Raw genomic sequence first — 20,971 nt, forward strand, 5'->3', positions numbered from 1 at the left:
GAGTTTAGGGCTATTGTACACAGGGTCACTATGAGTCGCAAGTGACTCAATGGCACATAACAACAACAATAAAGTAAAACCTGAACCACTGAGAAGCCTATCTTGACATAGTGCATTGTTTGAAAAGCATTGAAAGTTTCCTGCCATTGACAGATGCAAGCTTGCCACCTACCTCTTGCTTGTTTTAGTGGAAAATAGAATTTTGTCTTCTCTGATAAGTTTTTGCCTCACCCAGGGTCTGGCTTTCACAAATTTCCCTTGTTGCTATGTGCTGTATTCTTGACTCTGACTCATAGTGACCCTATGTATAACATAGGGTTATACTGATCCCTGGTCTATCTTAAGCCAGTTTCATTGTCTTTGACACACTTATCCTCATTACCCTAGTTACTGAGTGAGTTAATCTCATCCAGAGTTTCCTTTCTTGTGCTGTTCCTCTACCCTTCCAAGCATGATGTCCTTGTCCAAGGACTGGTCTCTCCTTGCAACATGCCCAAAGTATGTCAGATAAGGCTTCAAAATCCTTTTTTCCAAGGAGAAGCCTGGTTTCACCCTCTCCAGAATAGATCTGTTTCTTCTCTTAGCAGTCCATGTTATATTCAATACTCTTCTCCAGCACTGCAACTCCAAGGCATTAATTCTTCTTCTATCATTCTTAGTTATTGTCCAGATCTCCGATGCATAACAAGTAATGCGAAGACCATGGGATAAGGAGCACCCTAGTCTCCAGACTGACATCATTGCTCTTCAGTACTCTATAAAAGTCCCTGACAGCAGATTTTCTCAGTGCATATTAGTCTTCAGATTTCCTGGCTGTTGGTGCCAAGAATCTTAAGATTGGAGCTAAGCAAACTGAAGTTGTTAACAGTCTCAGTCTCTTCTCTATCATGATGCTGCCAGTTGGTCTAGTGGTGAGAATCTTTTTTTTCTTGTTGAGCTTTAATCCATATTGAAGGCTTCAGTTCTTGACCTTCTGCAGCAAATGTTGCGGGTCCTCCTCAGTTTTGGCAAGCAAGGTTATGTCATTTGCATAATACAAGTTGTTACTGAATCTTCTTCCAATCCTGATGCCACAGTCCTCCTCATTGAGCTCAGTCTCCCAGATGATCTGTTCTGCATATAGATTGAAAAGGTATGGAGATAGAATACATCCCTGGCACACATATTTCCTAATTTTGAATCATGCAGTGTTTCCTTGCTCTGTTCTGACAATTTCACTAAACTGTAAGAAGAAAAATTAAAAAGTGATGTTCCCTTGTCTTTGCCCCTTGTCTTAAGAAAATTCAGGGAAGCAGAACCCATAAAATAGATAGACAAACACAGATCTAGATAGACACAGAGCTGGACACAGAGGTTATTTTAAGGGATTAGCTCATACAACTGTGGGATCTGGCAAATCTAAAATCCAGGGAGAAGACAGTGAGCTGGAAACTCTGACAGTCTATTTAGTCTGAAGGCAGAATCCTTCTCTTTTGGGCAATTTCCGGTTTTGCTCCCAAGGTCTTTAGCTGATTATTTGAAGCAAGGCCACAGTATGGAGTCCTCATTGATACGATTTTTTAAAGCAATTTAATTTAAACATTGATCATGTGTAAATTCCTTCAAAGCAATCATTAACTAGTATTTGACTTAACAACATGGCAACATAGCCAAGCCACACTGACAAATAGAGCTAACCATCAGAATTACCACCCCACACCCTCACCGTTACCCCACTGATAAGGACATGAGTAGCTCGCTGACTTAACCCTTCTGTTCAAATACAGTTTTCTACAAAGGGGGCTCTACTGCAGACCCTTCCTCAGAGGAGGGGGCACTGCTGGATACTGGAGGTACTTGCTAAGTCTCTGCTTCTTCCCTTTGTTCTCTTTCTCCTTCTTCCTTGACAGATTGGGATGAGTGTGCAGACAGCCTGGAGAACGACTGCTCAGCGGATGCCCAGTGCCTCAACCTTGAGGGCTCTTACACCTGCCGCTGCCAGACGGACATTGATGCCAACCCCTCCCGGGCGGGCCGGGCCTGTGTAGGTGGGTGTCCCCACCCTCCAGGACCTGGGGGCTGGCAGGGCTGACTCTCAGAGCCTGTAGTTCACAAGATTTTCAGGAGCCTGTGCAAATATTTCTATTTTAATTTCTTTCAAAACGAAAAGAGCTTTTCATTTGTTGTTGAGTCAGTTCTAACTTACGGTGCCCTGTGTATGTTAGAATAGACTTGCACACTGTTTGAGTGTCAGTGACTGAATTTTCAGCCCTATATTACCAGATCTTTCTTCTGAGGTGCGTCTGGGTGGACTCGAACCGCCAACTAACTGGTTAGTGGCCAAGCACATTACCTGTTTGCGCTGGCCAGGAATTTCGGTGCAAGAATAAGGAATATATAATCATGAATCCAGCCTGGATTCTAGTAATATTTTTAGTAAATTATATTTACTATTCAGTAAATTAGGGAGCCCTGGTGGCCTAGGGGTAAGAAACTGTACTGCAATCCCAAAGGCATGCAGTTCAATCCCCTAGTTGCTCTGCTGGTAAAGGATGGACCATCTCCTCCCATGTGATTTACTGCCTCTAGAAACCTGCTGCAGGGTCAGCTGTGGGTTGGTTCTGACTCGAAGGTACACAATAACAACAACAACAATTCAGTAAATTGTAAAGTAGAATTTTCAAGACTGATTTTTAATGTAGGAAGGGGCTCCTGGTGAGGTCCTGACAAGGGGACTACTGCTCCAGGTGACAGCAGGTCTGAGAGCTGAACTGAGCCTAGATTAATGCCCACATATGAGCCCTCCTAAGACATGCCTATTGTGTATTATGAGCTCTCCTGTTCACTGAAAGGTCAGAAGTTTGAATCCACCTGCTGCTTTGTGGGAGGGACATGAACAATCTCCTCCACAATGATTTCTCACCTCAGAAACCTGATGGAGGCATAGTCCATAGATGGCAGTGGGAAAAGAATTCTGTTGGTACGATGCCTTGCATATTAGAATATTAACCAAAAGGCCAGTGGTTCGGATCCACCAGCTGTTCCATGGAGAAAAACAATCTCTCTATAAAAAGGTACAGCCTATGAAGCTCAATGGAGACTCTCAATGAGTTATCATCAACTTGATATTAATAGTGGTTTTGGTTTGGGCTTCTGAGGTCTCCTGAGCCCCAGGCTCAGTGTGTCTGTGCCAAAATCTTTTCTGGAATCAATTCTGAATGTTTGGTACAGATTCTGTGGTGCAGATTCTGCACTGTCAGGAGTACAGAGTAGAGAAGTGTGAGGAGGATACGCCCAGATTTGAATGTTGATGTTTGATTGGTCATGTCTGCCCTGGATGCAGCCCAGTGGGGAGTAGAGGCTGCTTGATATCCCCCTAAAAGCTGAAAGGAGCAATAGAGACTCAATTCCTGTCAAGAATACCTCTTTGCTTTTAAAAAGAGAAAGTCTATAGTATGCATGTCCCCACAATTTCTCTTCTTTTTATTTATAATTGTTGTGTGCTGTATTGGAACCAAGCCACATCTGACCCTATAGCATGTTTTCAAAGACTATAAATCGTACAGGTGGAGAATGCCCATCTTTCTCCCAAAGTCCTGCTGGTGGGTTTGAACTAGGTGCTTTTGGGTTGGCAGCAAAACTCACCTGATAATCTAGTAAGAGAACTGATCCTCATCATAGTTCTGCTGCCCTGAGGTGGTTCTCATTTCAGGATCTTGCATCACTCATACTGTGGGATGCCTACTTTGCCTCCCATGAGAGCTCCAAGAAGACTGTAAAAATTCACCCCACTAATAAAACCTGCAAACATCAACCAAGGCAGCCGTGGCACCTGGGAACTATGGGTGCTGTCTAACTGTGGACACCCTCACTTAGGAGCCCTCTGATAACCATTGCCAGGGGTAGACCAGAAGCCCAGGGGTAGAGCTGGTAGATCAGATGTCTGAGAGTGAATATGTGTGTTTGCAGGTGAGTTGGCGAGTTCCACAGAAGGCACACTGCTTTCAGCAACAGGGTCGATGGCCACAGCTCTTGGGACAGAAGCATCTACTGATGGTACCATGGTTACTACAGGCCAGTCCACCCTTGGGACCCCTGCTTTGACACAGAACTCCAGAAACCCCTTGAGAACCCCAACAGTAGACGAGACCTTGACCTCTGGACTCCCACCCAGAAGAGGAGATGACAGCAACATAGCCGAGCAGAACAGGACAAGCATGGGGAATGGAGTGGAGGAGGAAGTGCCCAGTGTGCCATCAGATCTGGCAACAGGCCAGTGGAGGACAGGTGGGGTGGCTGGCACCAGGATTTATCAGACAACCCAAAACTCCCTTCTGGGGGTCACAGATGGCCTGCTTGACCCCACTGGGGAATTACTGCAAAACTCAACTACGGAGCCCAACACCTGGCTCACCCCTACTGTGGGCCCCACTGGCCATATAGTATGGCACCCCAGCCCCACAGTACAGGATACATCACCAGCTCCTCTGAGTACTGTGTGGCCAGGGAACCTGGATCCTGGTCCCTCAAACCCCGCAGACTTGCCAATAACCTCCAGTCCTGCTTCTCCAGTGACCGCTGTCTGTGGTGAGTGGCTTGAATGGCACCTTTTGGGCTATCGGTGCAGGTGAGATCACTGGGCAGTCTTTGCAATGTCAAGTTTCAGTCTAAGGACCCTTTAGAAACATTCAGGGGCCTTTCTCACTTTGGTATGAACAAGCTGAAGGACAGAGAGAGAGAGACCAGACACCCAGCTGCAGGTTGTTGGTTTAGCTAGCATAACAAAGACTCATTATCCGTTCAACCTTTGCCTCCCACATCGTGGTCCCCACATCTTCAAACAGCTTAGCCAGGAAGTTGGGCATCTGAAAGAAACTTGGGGTGATATGAGGCCCATATACACTGAAGTACATTCCACTGAAGTAATGCCTTGGACCCAAAATATTGTACACCCCAAACAGTATTGCACCCTGATCAATGCCGTGAACTCCCAGTAGTGCCACACCCCCTCAGAAGTATTGTCCACCAGAAGTATATGCACTTCCCAATAGTATGATGCGTCCCAGCAGGTCTGCACCACTAGCTGTTTGCACCCTGTGTGCACCACTAGCAGTTCTAGGCCCCAGGAGCACGAGCTCCCAGCACTGGAACACTGTAAGGAGAGGGTTTAGTCATTGCTGAGGCCCTGGTGACATGTGAAGCTCTGTGAAGCACAGGCCTGGTCCTTCATGCCTTCCAGAGGGACTATGCCAAGCTGAGTCTCTGTTGTGAACTGCTGGACAATCCCAACTTGACCTCTTCCAAATTAAACCATCTGTTAGATGGGATCTCCTTCAGGGTATTGCCTCCTCTAAACAGTTCCAGGACAGAATGTTGAAGGTGGCTTAACAGAACAGCAGGGGCTCCCAGATCCCATGCACGGACAGCCACATCAGCCCCATGTTCAGGTAGGTGCAGGGCTTTAAAGGTAGCCATCCCTGTGTGTGGGTTACCTGGGACCTGCCCAGGAAGCCTGTACTCTGAGAAGTCTGGAACTTCATGGGTGTGTTTGAAGGCTGTTCTAGAAGGCACAGGAAATGAGGGGATGTCCTGTCCCAAAACTTTAGGGGCTGTGTAACCAGAAACCTTCATGTCTCCAGTGTGAGGTCAATAGAAAGTCCGTCCATACATCAATCACATTCCTGTTTCTGTGCCTTCTGTGCTTGGAGAGGCTGTGTCACCAGAGTGTCCCTGAGTGTTACCTCTTTAAGCCAGAAGGCCTTTTTTGCAACAGGCTCTCCCCGGTGGGGGAGGAAGAAGCTCTTTAAAAAACTTTTTAAAGCTTTTACATTTAAAATAACCTAAAGTGAGAAGAGGTCTGAGAGAGATCATTGAGTTGACCCTTACTGCCTTCATGTGGCAAGTCTGGCTCTTTTGTTTCATGAGTGATGTTTGCAAACAAGAAGTGCAATTACCATGGTTACCTTTACACCTCTTGGACCAAAAAGAGCAAATATTTAGTGTCTTGACTCAGAACATGATGAGGCAGAATCAGGACACTGACATTCACCGGCTGAGTGTTTATGCAAATATCTCTAAATGATATTGACTTTAGAAGTTTAGCTTCTATATAATGGTATGAAAAGAAGTAGCTCATCAAAATTAGTATTTGATTTTCAGTATTGTTATGTGCCATCAAGTTGCCTGCAACTCATAGTGACCCCATGCACATTAGCTCTGAATTCTGCCCTATCCTGAGCCAACCTCAGTGTCTCTGACAGACTTAATCCCATTTCTCCAGTCATTGAGTCAATCCATTTCATTCTGGATCTTCAAGAACAGTAGACAAGAGAAACAGAGCTTTCAGTTTTAGGGGAGGTTTATTCTTATCTTTCTCTTTGGAACAGAGTTTTGTAGATTTCAATTTTTGGCTTTTTCCCACTTTCTAGGTCAAGTTCACATCAAAAGAATTATAGTCTCCAATGTGACCAGCACCAGCTTCCATGTGGCATGGGAGGCAGGTCTCACTTCGCACTCTGTTTTTCTGTTCACCCTAACTTCTTTGAAAAACCCGACTTTGGACCTTGAGATCCAGAACACTAGTGTGACACTGACAGGACTGGAGCCTGGTGTCATATACACAGTTGTGATAGTGGACAAAGCATGTGGAGAAGAAAGTGCCAAGGCACACTTCAAAGTGAGGACAGGTAATGTGTTTCAGAAGCATCTGTCACCATTTTTTCCTTAAAATAAAGGAAACAAATACGTTTAAAAATATTATATGGATTGAGGTTTTAAAAGTGCTGGATGTTTGTAAGGGCTGCTGGTTTCTGTCTTCTTCTCAGGATGGTAATGTCTGCTTCACTTCACATTCAGTTGTTACACAACTGCTATATACACTGTCTTAGTTACCTGATGTTGCTGTAACAGAAATGCCACAGTGCGTGGCTTTCAAGAACAGTATTTTCTCAGAGTTCTGAAGCCTGAAAGTCCAAATCAGAGTTCCTAGTATGTTGATTCCTTCTATGAGCTCCTCTCTTAACTTCAGATATTTGTCAGCAAACCTTGGCAACCTTTGGCTTGTTGACAATCCTCATATGGTGTTTGTACTTCCATGTATGTATGTATGTATGTATGTATGTATGTATGCATGCATGCATGTATGTATTCTGCTCTTTTAATTACTCAGAAATGATTAGATTTGGGATCCATCCTGTACTGCTCTTACTGCATTAATAGAAAACAAAAACTCTTTTACAGGTAAAATGGGCCAGGACTTCAGGACTTCAATACACATTTTTGGGAACAAATTCGATGTACAACACACGACCTGGCTCATTTGGGTGTTGGGCAGCTTGTGGGTGAAGAGACACCTGTGCCAAGGGCTTCTGACTTTGCCCGCAGAGGTGGCAGATGCCCATTCACCCATGCCCTCATGGGTCCGCAGGCTGGGAAGGTGTGTGGGATCTCTACGGAGCTGTGTCCATCCCCTAGCACATTTAACTCTCAGGAACGACAATGACAATTCGGCAGGTACACAGCCTGTGATCAGTCTGTTCTGACCTGAACCACACAAAACAAGAGACAGACATAGATAGAATTGAGCAATAACACATGTAGAGTCAATGAGCTGAAGCTGATTTTGTTGGCCCACTCTTGGGTTTCTGAGGCTGTAAATTGCACGAGAGGAGGTTTTCTGTCTCCTGCTGTGTGGCTAGTGGATTTGAACCACCAGAGAGGTTTGGTATTTGAGTTAGCAGCAAACCTCTCTAAAGACTTGACCACCAGAGCTCTCTTATTGTTGTTAGGTGTGGTACAACTGGTAGCTACCCTATGAATAACAAACCTGAACATTGCCTTATCCTGTACCACCCACTCTGTGTTCCCCCAAAGCATTTCTAACTTGGATATTATAGTCAACTATAATTCTCCTATGCAGCAGGTGCATGCATGACATTACAGGGTAGCTGGCCATGATTTGACAGCTGTGTTCTCATGGTAGTGCTCACTGCTGCCCTCAGGCTTTGTCTCTGGATCCACTGCAGTCTGGGTGCTGTGTCCATAAGATCCAGGGCAACTTTGCTTTATGTTCTTCCTGGCCAAATGGAGAAACACTTTATTAATATTGAAATGGTAGCCTGTCACCTTAAAGTTAGATATGACAAACATTTTATTCTATTTCCCACAGTGGCCCAGAAGCTCAGTGGAAAAGTCCGAATAGCAAACGTCAGGTATTCAGAAAGCTTCCTCAATGAGAGCAGCAAGGAGCGCCAGGACTTCCTAGAACACTTCTTTAGGATGGTAAGTTGGAGATGCTTGTTTTCTTTTTGGGACAAGAGGATGGTGAGGAGAGGGGAACTAGAATCCTGCTTTCATCCATCCAGGACTTACTTAGGTTATATACCACTGATAACCTCCTCTCTTCTGAAGAAAGCGAAGATATTGGCTTCTGGCAGTGGCAAATGTGCTGCTTGCAGGAGAAAGGACTCTGTTCTCTGCTGCTTCCTTGTTGTGCAAGAATTTTTTTGCAGTGAAAGGTCTTTATTGAATATAGAGTCCTGAGGCGTGAAAAAGGAGTCTGGTGACTAGGTGGTTAAGCCCTCTGCTGTTAACTGAGGGGTTGTTTATTTGAATCCACCATCACGGAAGATGTGGTGGTTTGGTTCTGTAAAGATTAAAGCCTTGGGAACCCAGTGGGCTGCTCTACTGTATTGGAATCAACTCAATGCCCATGGGTTTGGGTTTTTTGGGTAGAGTAGAAATCCCTTCCCTTGCTTTTTAAACAATTTTTAAAAAACCTTAAAATTAACTTTTAAAGTATATAATTCAATGGCTTTGGTTTAGTCATCGAGTTGTGCAACCATCATCACAGTCAATTTGAGAACATTGTCATTACCCCAGGGAGAAACCTGTGCCCATTAGCATCTACTCCTCATTCTTCCCACGTCCGAGCTGCTCATTCCACACAAGCTGAGTCATATAATATTTGTCCTGTGGGGTCTGACTTCTTTAGCTCTGCATGATGTTTTCATGGTTCATCCTACTTTAGTGCATGTGCAAACATCATTCTTCTTCAAAGCACTAAGTAGCCCTTTGTATGGTGCATCCCATTTCATTTATTCATTCATCTGTTACACATTTAGGTTCTTTCCACTTTTGAGTATTATGGACAATGGTGCTATAATTTCCTTCCTTAAAAAAATTGTTTCTGGTCCACAAAAGACAGGACTAAGCAATTCACAGAGAAGAAATAAAAATGCCAAAGAGGTACATAAAAAAACTGTTGACCTCAATGAATTATTAATGATATGCTAAATAAAACAATAATGAGATAACAAAAAAAATTGTTTCCACCCTTCTTTGTGCATCCTGTAACCATCCCCTTGCTGGTTTTTTATAAAGTGTAATATGAGGACTTATAAAAGATAGCAGCTTCAATATTCTTCTTTTTCATGTTGAAATTACTCACTCATTGATTTCCGTAGAGTAGGAACTAACTCACAGCTACTGCCCTTCAGTAGGTTTTGAGAGGCTGTAGATTACACAGAAGAAAATGATCCACTTTTCTTTGTGAAGCAGCTGGTTTACTTGAATCACCTGTCTCTAGACTGGCAGCACAACTTCTACCCTACTAGACCACCAGATCAGTGGAACTTATGCATCATAATGGGGATAGTCCTCTCCACTTGCCCATGTTTATTAATCTTGTATGTTGGCCCATGTCTCTATGTGTGGGCTGATGTTTGTTATCCCTGGCAATGCAGGGCTGTGTCAATATTCTTTTTGATATAGGTTATATTGTCCTTTGAAAAACAGAGGATGTACGGGCCTTATTCTGATGATCTTCTCTGCATAGTGGAAATTTCACTAGTTTGAGCTTTTTCTCAGTCTAGGAAGTTGAGTGTTCATTCCCACAATGTTGTTGTCAGGTGCTGTTGTATTGGCTCAAACTCATAGACACCCTTTGCACAACAGAAGGGAGTTCTGGTGGTGGGGTCTGTAGGGGGTTGTGCTGTTAACCTGAAGGCTGAGCTTCACTGATGATTTGAGTTCACTATCCATTTCTTAGCAGAAAGATGGGTGATGCCTTGGGAACCCAATAGACGGTCAGGTATGAGTGAGTTTCCACTCAGCAACAATGAGTCTTTGAGGACAAAAGAACAAAATACTGCACGAGGCTCAAAAATACTGCAGTGCTTGAGCTTGTTGTTGAAGTGCTGTGCCAATCTATCATGTTGAAGATGGATTTCTTTTTATCTCTGACCCTCTACCAAGGAAAAGTCCTATTTAAGGATTGGATCATTCTGGTAAAATACCCAAAGGATATGGGATGAAATCTTACAGTGTTTGCTTCTGTTAGAAACATGTCTTGGTGTCAAAAAACATGACAGAACAAAAGATCTCGGCAAAGCATTTTACTTCTGCAGAAGGCTGGTTGGGCAGACTCAAGTCTGACCACAAGCACAACAGTGGGCAATCTGCTTGGGTTTTATCCTTGAGGCAAAAGCTAACATTGTGTTTCACCCTACTGGTCAAGGGTTTCAACCTCAGAGTCTTGTTCCTACCCAGTTTGCTGATTTGACCTATGCTTGAAAGGAAGGGTTGAGGGCTTAAGGGTGCTTGGAAGGATGCCAAGACACCAGGATCTTGCCTTGGCTGGTGCTCAAGAAGAGTAAATGGACAAGAGAATTTCTTATAGTAATTTTCAGAAAAGGGTTCTCCAGATTTAATTTCATCTTTTAACTTTGGAAGAGAAGATACTTAGACTTTTTTTTTCTCCTTACAATTCCCCTCTCATTTTATGTTACAGTTTTCATTTCCCTCCCTCCCAAAATATTTGTGGGAGATGTTGCCTCTTATGCTCTTGAGTGTCTAGCAGAAATAGACTATTAGAGTCAGAAGAAAGAGGCTTTATGGTTATAGCTGTTTTTATGAGTTTTTGGATCAGCCTTCTTATACTAGGCATAATACATAATACAATAACCTACAAGTACTAAGACTTTAAATACAATAATGAACATCATCAGGACTGAAGTCATTATCCTTTCTATTTCTTGATCTGTTGTTCTCTGAGGTTAGAGAATGGATCATTTACACTTGAATTTCTGTTAATTCATTTGTTAGAGTGGTTAATTTTTTTACGGTTTTGGCAATAGTTTCGTCAAGGGCAGTGCAATTGGGTATAAAGGTACAGTGTAGGGTCCTAATGATTACATACACACTACTCAGAAAAACACCAGCTGTGAGGGAACTTCATGGGGTAAAATTCAAGGATCTTGGGCTGGAGTTCCAGGAGAGGAACAAATACTGTCTAAGAGCTGAAGAAGAGGCCGTGACATGGGGTAGCAAGGTGAGGTGCCCTGTGAGGTGCCCCAAGAGGTGGTAGCCAGAGGCAGCCCTGGAAGCCCTTAACATATTGTGCCCAAACAAAGATGGCTTGGGGCTAAATGGCCTATGTGTCTTAGCTACAGATGCCCACAGGTCTGGCTAAGATTTCAAGGATCTCTACAGACACATCCTTGAGGTGTTTATTGATTCATTCTGCTCTGGACAAATAGCCTGTTCTTTGGATCAGAGCACACAGTCCCAAGATAAGTAGCAGACACATGAACGTATGTAACTCAAATAATTATGCCCACAATTTGGCCCTAGATCAAACAGATGTTTTATACCTAAGTTAGATAATAGAGGTCAGTTTTCTTTGAGCACTTTCCTTGTTATATTTGTGTCCAAATGTAATTATCCAAGAAGGGTGTCCTTAAATAAGTACAAGAATTTACTTTGATAATTTAGATTTTGTAAGCAAGGCAGGATTGTGGAAGGCTTCTCCTTACTCTAAGACCTGCAACCACTCTTCTTCTCCCCACTGACTTTTCTCTCAGCCTCTTTTTAAACCTCCCTATTCTTTTCAATCCCCCTTACGAGACGGGAGCACAAAGTGCTGTTTGGGGAGTGGGGATGCTGACCTCTATATCTGCTTCCTACTGGAAGGGGCCATAGTTTGCGAATAGCAGACTCTTTTGGGTAGAAGCTCATTCAAGGATCCACAGAAAATCTGGGAGCTCATGTGGGGTTCCATGTCTAGACTATTTGTACTGTAGTCTGAAAGACACAAACTTAGAAAGCATGTTAGAAAGACAAGATCTGAGCAGTAGTAGTGGGGATATGTCATACTTTCTTAAGAGTATTTTAAACTAAGATAAAAGTTTCAAGAATAAATTCAATTTGACTGGATTTTCTCATTTTAAAGACTATGCAGAACAATCCATCATTACTTAAAATAAAACTCCTTTACTTTTTATTCACCTTTTTTTATACTTTCTTTACTTAATCTTATTCTCTAGTTACTTACACTTACTTTCTGGGGGTGGGGGGCGGAATAGACTTTTTTCCTTAAGACCAAACTGCATTCTTTTTCTTCTAAAAGAGTATCAGGTTTTTTTTATCCTTGTATTAAGCCATAGATTTACACACACTTTCTTATGCTTAGTAGAAAGCATAACTGTTTAATCAGTCCCCACAAACTCTCAAGCCTTCTACCATACTGTTTAGTCAGTTCTGACAAAAATTTACATTTCCATCATTACTTACAGATACAGCAAATTTGCGCTTTGGCTTAAGACAGCACACAGATTTCACTTAAATAACTAACCTTTAGGAGTTTTACAAACATTTTTGGTTCTTGAAACTTCTGGAGATTCATGGTTCATTTCCCCCTTTCATAGGTAGATAATTAGAGCCTCTACCAATCTGGTAACAGAGAAATATCTTCAATAGTTAAGGTAATGACATTAGTACAATAAAAAGGACAGAAGAGAATAAAGAGTTAAATTATAAGAAGCATGAGTGTAGGAAAACTGGACAATGTTAAGAAAGAAATGGAACATATAAATATTGACATACTAGGTATTAGATAGCAACCCTTGGGTTGCTATACATCACAGGCAACTCAACAGCCCATAACAACAACAACATTCTATATTGTTTGGTTTTTTAAAAAAATTTTTTTATTTAAGCCTTTTTGTTTAGAGTCAACAAGACCTCAGGGAGGGCTTTTGTATTTAAAGTTGCTTGTTAATATGTTTTGGAGGAATATTCTTCTAAGTGGTACAGCACTCTTCAGTCAATATGCTGTACTGAGGTGACCTGGGATTGCTGTGATGCTGAAATTTGTGCCATTGGGGTGTCAAATGTCATAATGGTTATCCTTGGTGGACAGTGTTTGGTGGAGCTCCCACTTTAAGACAAGTTTGGAAGTAGGAGTGGTAACCACTTCCTAAACAACATGCCTCTGGAAACTCTGTGAACTTTGATAAATGTTGATAGTTGTAGAGGGGCTTCAGGCCTTTTGTTCATAGGGTCACTATGAGTCGTGCTTGACTTGAAGTCAATCAACAACAACAACAACAATAAGGCACTAGCAAAATGAGATGAGTTGGCATGAGACATTTTGAATCAGACAATCATATAATCTATTATTCCAGTTCTACTATGTAAAGTTGAGGAAAAATGGAGTCACTTTCTTAGTTAAAAAAGTAATTTCTAGATCCATCTTTGTTTAACTTTTTTAATTAATTTTAATGAAAATTTACAGAGACTTTGGATTTTCATTCATTCATTGTTGCACTTTACTCCCTGCGCCCACCCCGCCCCCTCCTTCTCTTTGAAAAGTAAAAGTTCCTCCATTGTTTTACAATCCTTCCCCCCAGGTCCACTCCACTACATAGCCTTTGTTCTGGACTCCTGTCATGACAATAATACCTAATCACATATCCCTTTTAAACAGTTTTCTCCCTCATCAGTTTCAATGCAGTATACATTATTGAACCCCTCTTTCTCAGTCTTCCCCCAACCCTGATGTCAGTCCCATTTACAGCAGTGACACTATGCAGTATTTGTCCCTTTGTGACTGAGATATTTCACTCAGCATATTGTCCTCCAGGGTCACCCATTTTGGATAATATTGCATGATTTCCTTGTTTTCCAATGCAGCGTAGTATTCTGTTGTGCGAATATACCACAGCTTCTCTATCCATTCGTTTGTTGATGGGCACTTAAGTTGTTTCCAGCTCCTTGCTACCGTGAACAAAGGCGTGATAAACATGAGTGTGCATATATCTGTTTGGGTGGCAGTTGTGGTCTCTTTGGGGTATATTTCCAGTAGTGGAATTGCTGGATGAAATGGTATTTCTATTTGCAACTTTTTGAGAAAGCGCCACACCGTCTTCCACATTGGTTGCACCATTTTACACTCTCACCAATAGTGAATAAGGATTTCAGTTTCTCCACAACCTCACCAGCATTTGTTGCTTGCTGTTCTGTTAAATTTTGCTACTCTTACTGGGGTGAGATGTCATCTCATAGCTGTTTTGTAGATCCATCTTGAAATACAATATTCTGAGTGACAAGTTAATATACAAAGAAGTTCAATGAATACCACTATCATTCAAATATAAGCATCAAAAAAATTGGAGCCAAAGAGGAGAAATAGATGATTTCTACCAACGTTTGCCATCAGAAAATGATCAAACATGCAATTAATATGCATTAATAATAATGGGTGACTGGAATGCAAAATTTGGGAATAGAGAAGAAGGATCAGTAGTCAGAAAACATGGACTTGGTGACAGATATTAGGTTGGAGATAGAATGATAGAATCCGGTACAATCAGTAATTTACTCATTGCAAATACCTTTTATGAGAAACAGACACAGACTATACATAGAGACTTCACCTGATGGTATACACAAGTTAGGTCAATTACATCAGTGAAAAGAATCATTGGAGAGGCTCAATATCAGCTGTGAAAACTAGGCCAGTTGCTAATTGTGGAACAGACAATCAACTGCTCACATACAAGTTCAAACTAAAGCTAAAAAAGGTTAAATCAAATCCACACAGACCAAAGTTTGGCTTGAGTTCATCCTATCTGAGTGTCAAAACCATCTCAGGAACAGGTTTGAGACCTTAAACACTAATGAACAGAGACCAGATCAACTGTGGGAAGACATCAAGAGTATATCATACAGAAAGAACGCAAAAGTTCATTACAAAGATAGAGGAGGAAGAAAAGATGGATGTCAGAAGATACTCTGAATATTGCACTAGAATACCGAGAAGCCAAAGCAAAGGAAAGACATCAAGTAGTTAAGGAGCTGAACAGATTTCAAAGGACAGCTTGGGAAGACAAAGCAAAGTACTATAAAGAAATGCGCAAAGAGCTGGAGTCAGAAAATGAAAAGGCCTGCACTTGCTTGGCATTTCTTAAGCTGAAGGAACTGAAGAACAAATTCACACCTCAAGTTACAATGCTTAAGGATGCTATGGGAAGAATAATGATCCAGGAAGCATTAAAGGAAGATGGATGTTCTCATGCATATGAAGACTCAATATTGTTAAAATGACAATTCTGCCAAAGGCAATCTACAAGCACAATGCAATCCCAATATATATACAAGTTCCAATCTTCAATGAGATGGAAAAGGCAATTTCCCATTTTATTTGGAATGAATAGAGATCCCTAATAGCAAAAGGGGAATCTGTGCAGATGTTTCCTTCACAGTTCCAATTATGCTCATTGCTTTAATTTCTTGGTAAGGATAAACTGGTCTTGAGTTACAAAACTATCTTTTTTGAGACTTTTTACTATCTACTACAGCTATAATTTTTGAGTTTCTATGTCACAGAGGTATCCCACACCTTTGGAATGATTTTACCTCAAGTTTCTCTCTCTCTCTTTTGTTTAGAATAATGACACTTAGTGAGGTAAGCAAGCTTTGTCCTTTCTGAATCTGGTACTGAACACTCAGGCATATAAACAAGAGGCTGCAAGATAGAGATATTTTGATTTCTGCAAAAAGACTTAAGGCGAGAATTTTTGTGTTTTTCCTCCCTTTTTAAAAAAAATTATTATTAATTTCAATGAAAATTTACAGAGACTTTGGATTTCCATTCATTCATTGTTGGACTTTTCTCCCCTCCCAACCCTTCCCGCTAGTACACTACCCTCTCGGAAAAGTAAAAGAAAAATTCTTGCATTGTTTTACAATCCCTCCGCCAGGTCCACCCCACTCTGCAGCCTTCGCTCTGGACTCCTGTCATGACAAAAATACCTAATCACATAGCCCTTTTAAACAGTTTTCTCCCACATCTGTTTCAATGCAATACACATTGTTTATCTCATCTTTCTCAGTCTCCCCCCAACCCCAAGGTCAGTCCTGCTTTACAACAGTGGTACCATGCAGCTATTTGTCCTTGAGATTTTTTTAAAAGTTATTTTTCTTTATGCTTATACTTTTAACTTTACACTTTCAGTGGGTGAAAAGGCTTTAAAAGAAAAAGTACAACTGAGAACACGGCTTTTTCACTCAGCAAGAACTTGATTACATTACCTCTTACATCAAGAGTAGGAATGCTGAAGCCTATCTGCAAGGGCAATACAGTTCTTTGGATCTCATCAGTGAAACTCTGCTAGCCTGTGTGCTATTGCTAGTGTGGAAATCTGGTGCTATGGCTGGCCTTGAAGGAGGTCAACAGCATGCTTTGCTTTAGGACCGTGTGGACACTCAGCCTTCTAATGGACTAGCCTTAGCTGTTACTGCTGATCAGGCTCGATCCTTGACCACCTCATGACATTAGTTGTCCCAAGTATTGAAGCTGACCTTGGAGTTGCTGTGAGGTGGTCTATGTATATTTATGGCCAATAACAGGGCTTGATTTTCCATCTTTTTGTCAGTTCTATCTTTATTGTTAAACTTTGAAAGGTTTTTCTACCAACAGAGAGAAAATAGTCTGCGGACTCAATTCTAACGTCTTCTGTTCCTTTTTATTCTGTAACACTATTTTTTTAAAGTTTTTATTAATTTTAATGAATGTTTACAGAGACTTAGGGTTTCAGTCATTCATTGTTGCACTTTTCTCCCTGCTTACCACCCCCATTCACTCTTCTCCTTGAAAAGTAAAAGAAAAACTCTTTCATTGTTATGCGATCCCTCCCTCCAAGTCCACTCCACTGTGCAACCTTCATTCTGGACTCCTGTCATGATAATAATACCCAAATCTACCTCCCTTTCTTGAGAGCTTGTATAAAGAAAAGACAGAACAGTGAGAGTGAGAAGTTTTTATAATATGTTTAATTTTTCTCTGAGTATTTTGGCCTGGTGATAATGTCCCTGTCTGACTGTTCCAACCTTCTCAAGGCTGTGACGTAGCTTGCATTTATGCGTTAAAGTTAATTCTTCTTAGTTACAGATTACAAGGTTGACAGGCTTTAGTTTTAAAAAGGAAAATTACCAAGAGAAAAACATCTTCCCTTGCTACTTGTTGCCATAATATCTAATTGGCATATACATCTTTTATAGTAACTAAGGTCTCTATAGGTCTTTCTTGCATAAGTCATAAATATAAGCCTTATTTAATAGCTCCTTTAGCTTTTTCAAAAGGCTTTAGTGTCACCCTATGTAAACTAATACAGTTTTTAAATTAGTGACTTTGTAAAATGACTGCAAGATAGCACCTAAGTGTGTACTATGTGCTCTCCAAAAGCAAGCAATAGGTTTTTTTGTGGTTTTTTTTTTTTTTGAGGAATTTAGAACTTTTCCCCCCCTTTGCCTTTTGAAGAATATCTCTACATCTTTGTACTTGATTTTCTGAGTTTTTTAAAATCCTGATTTCTTTATGTGTTTCTTTTTTAGAGGCTCAGCTGCCCTTTGACCAGAGGTTTCTTGCACTCCTCCCTACAGGCTCAACACCCCCTTTCTCTGGAGGTTTCTTGTGTTCCTTCCTAGAGGCTCTACTCCCCCTTGTCTGGAGGTTTCTTGCACTTTGCTACTTTTATTTCATCTGCTTCCTCTGGCTGCTTCCTTCACAGGAGCATGGGTTGCTTCTTGGCAGTTGGTGTCTTGGTCTGAACCTTTGACTTGGATTGAACTGACTTGATACTACCCTAAACCATATAAGGGCACTATGTATCTACAGTCAGGACTCTGCACTGGCTTCATGCCCAGGACACGTCTCAGTCACACACATAGACACAACCTCTAGGATGTCCCAACCCATCAAAGAAACACTTCTCATCCCTGCAGTTTTTCTTGTCTTGCTTATCTTCACCACCGGGGGGGGGGGGTATATATGCCTCTCCCATGGCCTTCCTCACCTTGGTTCATGCACAGTTGCCTGATCACTGTGGTCCTTGCTTTAGGCCTTTCACTCCTATTTCTGAGAGTCCAGATTGATTAGTTTGTTTGGGAAGGCTTCAACCACTCTTGCCTGAGGGCTGCCACAACTACAGGCAGCAGGATGCATCTCACTCAGGGAAGAAGGATAAAGCCCCTCCCCGAAGGGAATGGGCTCTTGGGTCAGCACCCAAATTGTTAGAAACATGAGTCGGTGTCACTACAGAAACACGGCAGAACAAAAGATCTCAGCAAAGCATTTTACTTCTGCATAAAGTTTCTTGGGCAGACCTAAGTCTGACCACAAGCACACCAGTTGGCAGTCTGGGTTTTTATCCCTGATGTAAAAGTTAAGGTTGTGACGAACCCTACTGGTCAAGGGTTTCAGCCTTACAGACTTGTTCCTACCCATTTTGCTAATTTGACTTTTGCTTGAAATGAAGGGACTTGAAAGGAGGGGGCTTGGAAAGGAGAAGGCTAAGGCTTAAGAATGTTTGCAATGTCTTTGCTTCAGAGAATGATAGGGCACCAGGAACAGTCCTTGGCTGGTTCATGAGATAAGTACAAGGACAAGGGAATTATTTATAGTAATTTTCAGAAAACAGTCTTGTTTCAGCTTTAATTCCATCGTGTAACATTTGAAGAGAAGATACATATATTTTCCCCCTCTTACACTTCTAAGGAGCTTTCTGCTTGCACATCTTCAAAAACAGGAAGACCCAACACAGAGCATGATTATCATTGACATCTAGTGACACAGTGGAAAACCATCCTGGTGTTGTAGAAATGTACATTGCGTGTTGTCAAGGTTCATCCATGTTGTAACAAGTATTGGTTTCTTATTTATCTTTATGATTTTGTTGCTATAATTTTGTTTCATTAAACACACACACACACACACACAGAGAGAGAGAGAGAGAGAGAGCTGTTGAGTTGATCATAACTTGTAAACCCTACCTTGGGTTTTTGAGGCTGTAAATGTTTATTAGACCAGACTGCCACTTTTCTCCTGTTTGCCAGGTAGATTTGAATTACTGACCATTTGGTGAACAACCCATCATATAGTCTACTATGCTGACAAGGCCCCTTATCTATATCGTACGTTCTGTTGTGTGCCTTCAAACCAGAAATTACTTATAGCTGACCCTTCAGCAGACTTTTCGAGACTAAATTCATGGGAGAAGACCTTGCACCTATCTCTCATGGAGCAGCTGGTGAAGTTGAACCCTATGCCTTTGAGGTGGCAGCTCAACCCACTAGGCCACCAGAGCTCCGACTACATAAGATAGATATACGTTAACTATATTTTGTCTAGTCATCTTTTGATAGGTATATAGGGTGTTTCTATAGTGAATAATATGGTATACAATTATTCATCTTGAATTTCCTGGTTAATCTTTCCTCTTTAAACTATTTCTCCCTTTATAAATTTTGGGGATGTTTACTTTCTTTAAAAAAAGAAATTTTTTATTTGATACTGATTTACTTACAAAGTTCATATACATTGTTTTTCACACCAAATCTTTCCCATTTCCTTTACCCAGCCCTCCCTCTACTCATCAAATTGTGAGACCTTATGATTACCCGCCCATCCTCACCCCTCTGCTCTCACTTTCCCTGCCTTGGATCCTCATACATGTTTTACTAGTTATCTTTCTAATTCTATAAAATTGTCTTAGATAGTATTTGTCCTTATAGGACTGAGTTAGTTCACTTAGCATAATGCTCTCTAGACCTTCCCATGTTAGGAAATAATTTAAAAATCATTGCTCTTGTGTGTTGCGTAGCATTCCATCAGGTGAATGTACCACAATTTCTCTATCCATTTGATTGTGGTTGGATGTTTGGGCTGTTTTCATGTTCCTGTGATGGTGAATAACGCTGCTATGAACGTTGGTGTACAAGCCTCCATTTGTGCCTCAGTTTTCATTTTCTTGGGGTGTATTCCAAGCAGTGAAATAGCTGGGTCACATGGAATTTCTATGTTCAGCATTTTGAGGAAATGCCTAACTGCCTTCCAGAGTGGTTGTATGTTTGATATTTATTTTTTGTGGGTTTTTTAAACATTTTAAAAATATCTACTCCAGGATGACAAATAATCATATGATTTTAAAAACTTGGAGGAGGTAGTAGGTTAGCGTAACACCTGGCTCGTTATTATTTCTTACTAAGAATACTGCAATTTGCTTTGAAACTTGTTTAATGTGTAACTAAATGTGACATTAACCCACTATCATGGCAGAACCCTGGTTAGAAGTCCTAAGAGAAAGAGATAAAGATGAGAGTGAGAGTGTGAGAAAGAAAGAGAAGGAAAGACAGAGAGAGAGAGGCTGGTAATGATGTGCTTCATGAGGTTTTCAGTGCTGCATCTTTTGGAAGCAGATCACCAGACTATCCTTCAAGAGCACTCTGTGTGATCTTGAACCATGAACCTTTCAGGTAGCAGCTGAGCACATTAGCTACTTGCATTGTCTAGGGATTCAGATGAGAGTAGAAGATTCTGAGTGGGACTGTGATCCCCTACCCAGTTATGTGGCCTTGAAGATAAGGCCCCTGTCTTTGCACCTAACCCCATACTCCACATGCAGAAAGAAACTGTCCTGTAACCATTGGCTGATCGTGAAGCCAGCAGACTCCTCTCACTATCATAGCCCCAGGCATTTGTGCTGGCTGCAGGGACACAGCTGCCAAGAATGAGTTCTAGAACCTACCTTGGCTTTTACCTTTTGCCCAGAAGGATGCCAGAAGGGGAAGACATCTTCCCTCATATGATCTGTCTCCTTTTTTTTAAATTTTACTAGTTTTAATGAACATTTACAGAGATTTTGCATTTTTTATT

The 20,971-nt window shown here is 41.5% G+C and overlaps 1 protein-coding gene across 1 annotated transcript in view; it reads left to right on the plus strand.

The window, feature by feature from the left end:
• UMODL1 (uromodulin-like 1) overlaps nucleotides 1-20,971 on the plus strand; it is a 100,955-nt gene that overhangs the window by 51,952 nt on the left and 28,032 nt on the right. The window contains exons 10-14 of the mRNA XM_006894044.1: nucleotides 1,890-2,023; nucleotides 4,089-4,266; nucleotides 4,327-4,566; nucleotides 6,408-6,665; nucleotides 8,147-8,259. Coding sequence (XP_006894106.1) covers nucleotides 1,890-2,023; nucleotides 4,089-4,266; nucleotides 4,327-4,566; nucleotides 6,408-6,665; nucleotides 8,147-8,259 — 923 coding nt within the window. The remainder of the gene's footprint in view (nucleotides 1-1,889; nucleotides 2,024-4,088; nucleotides 4,267-4,326; nucleotides 4,567-6,407; nucleotides 6,666-8,146; nucleotides 8,260-20,971) is intronic.

This window comes from Elephantulus edwardii, unplaced genomic scaffold (genome assembly GCF_000299155.1).
Source record: "Elephantulus edwardii isolate Elephantulus edwardi_28Jun2011 unplaced genomic scaffold, EleEdw1.0 scaffold00133, whole genome shotgun sequence".
In the NCBI taxonomy this organism is placed as follows: domain Eukaryota; kingdom Metazoa; phylum Chordata; class Mammalia; order Macroscelidea; family Macroscelididae; genus Elephantulus; species Elephantulus edwardii.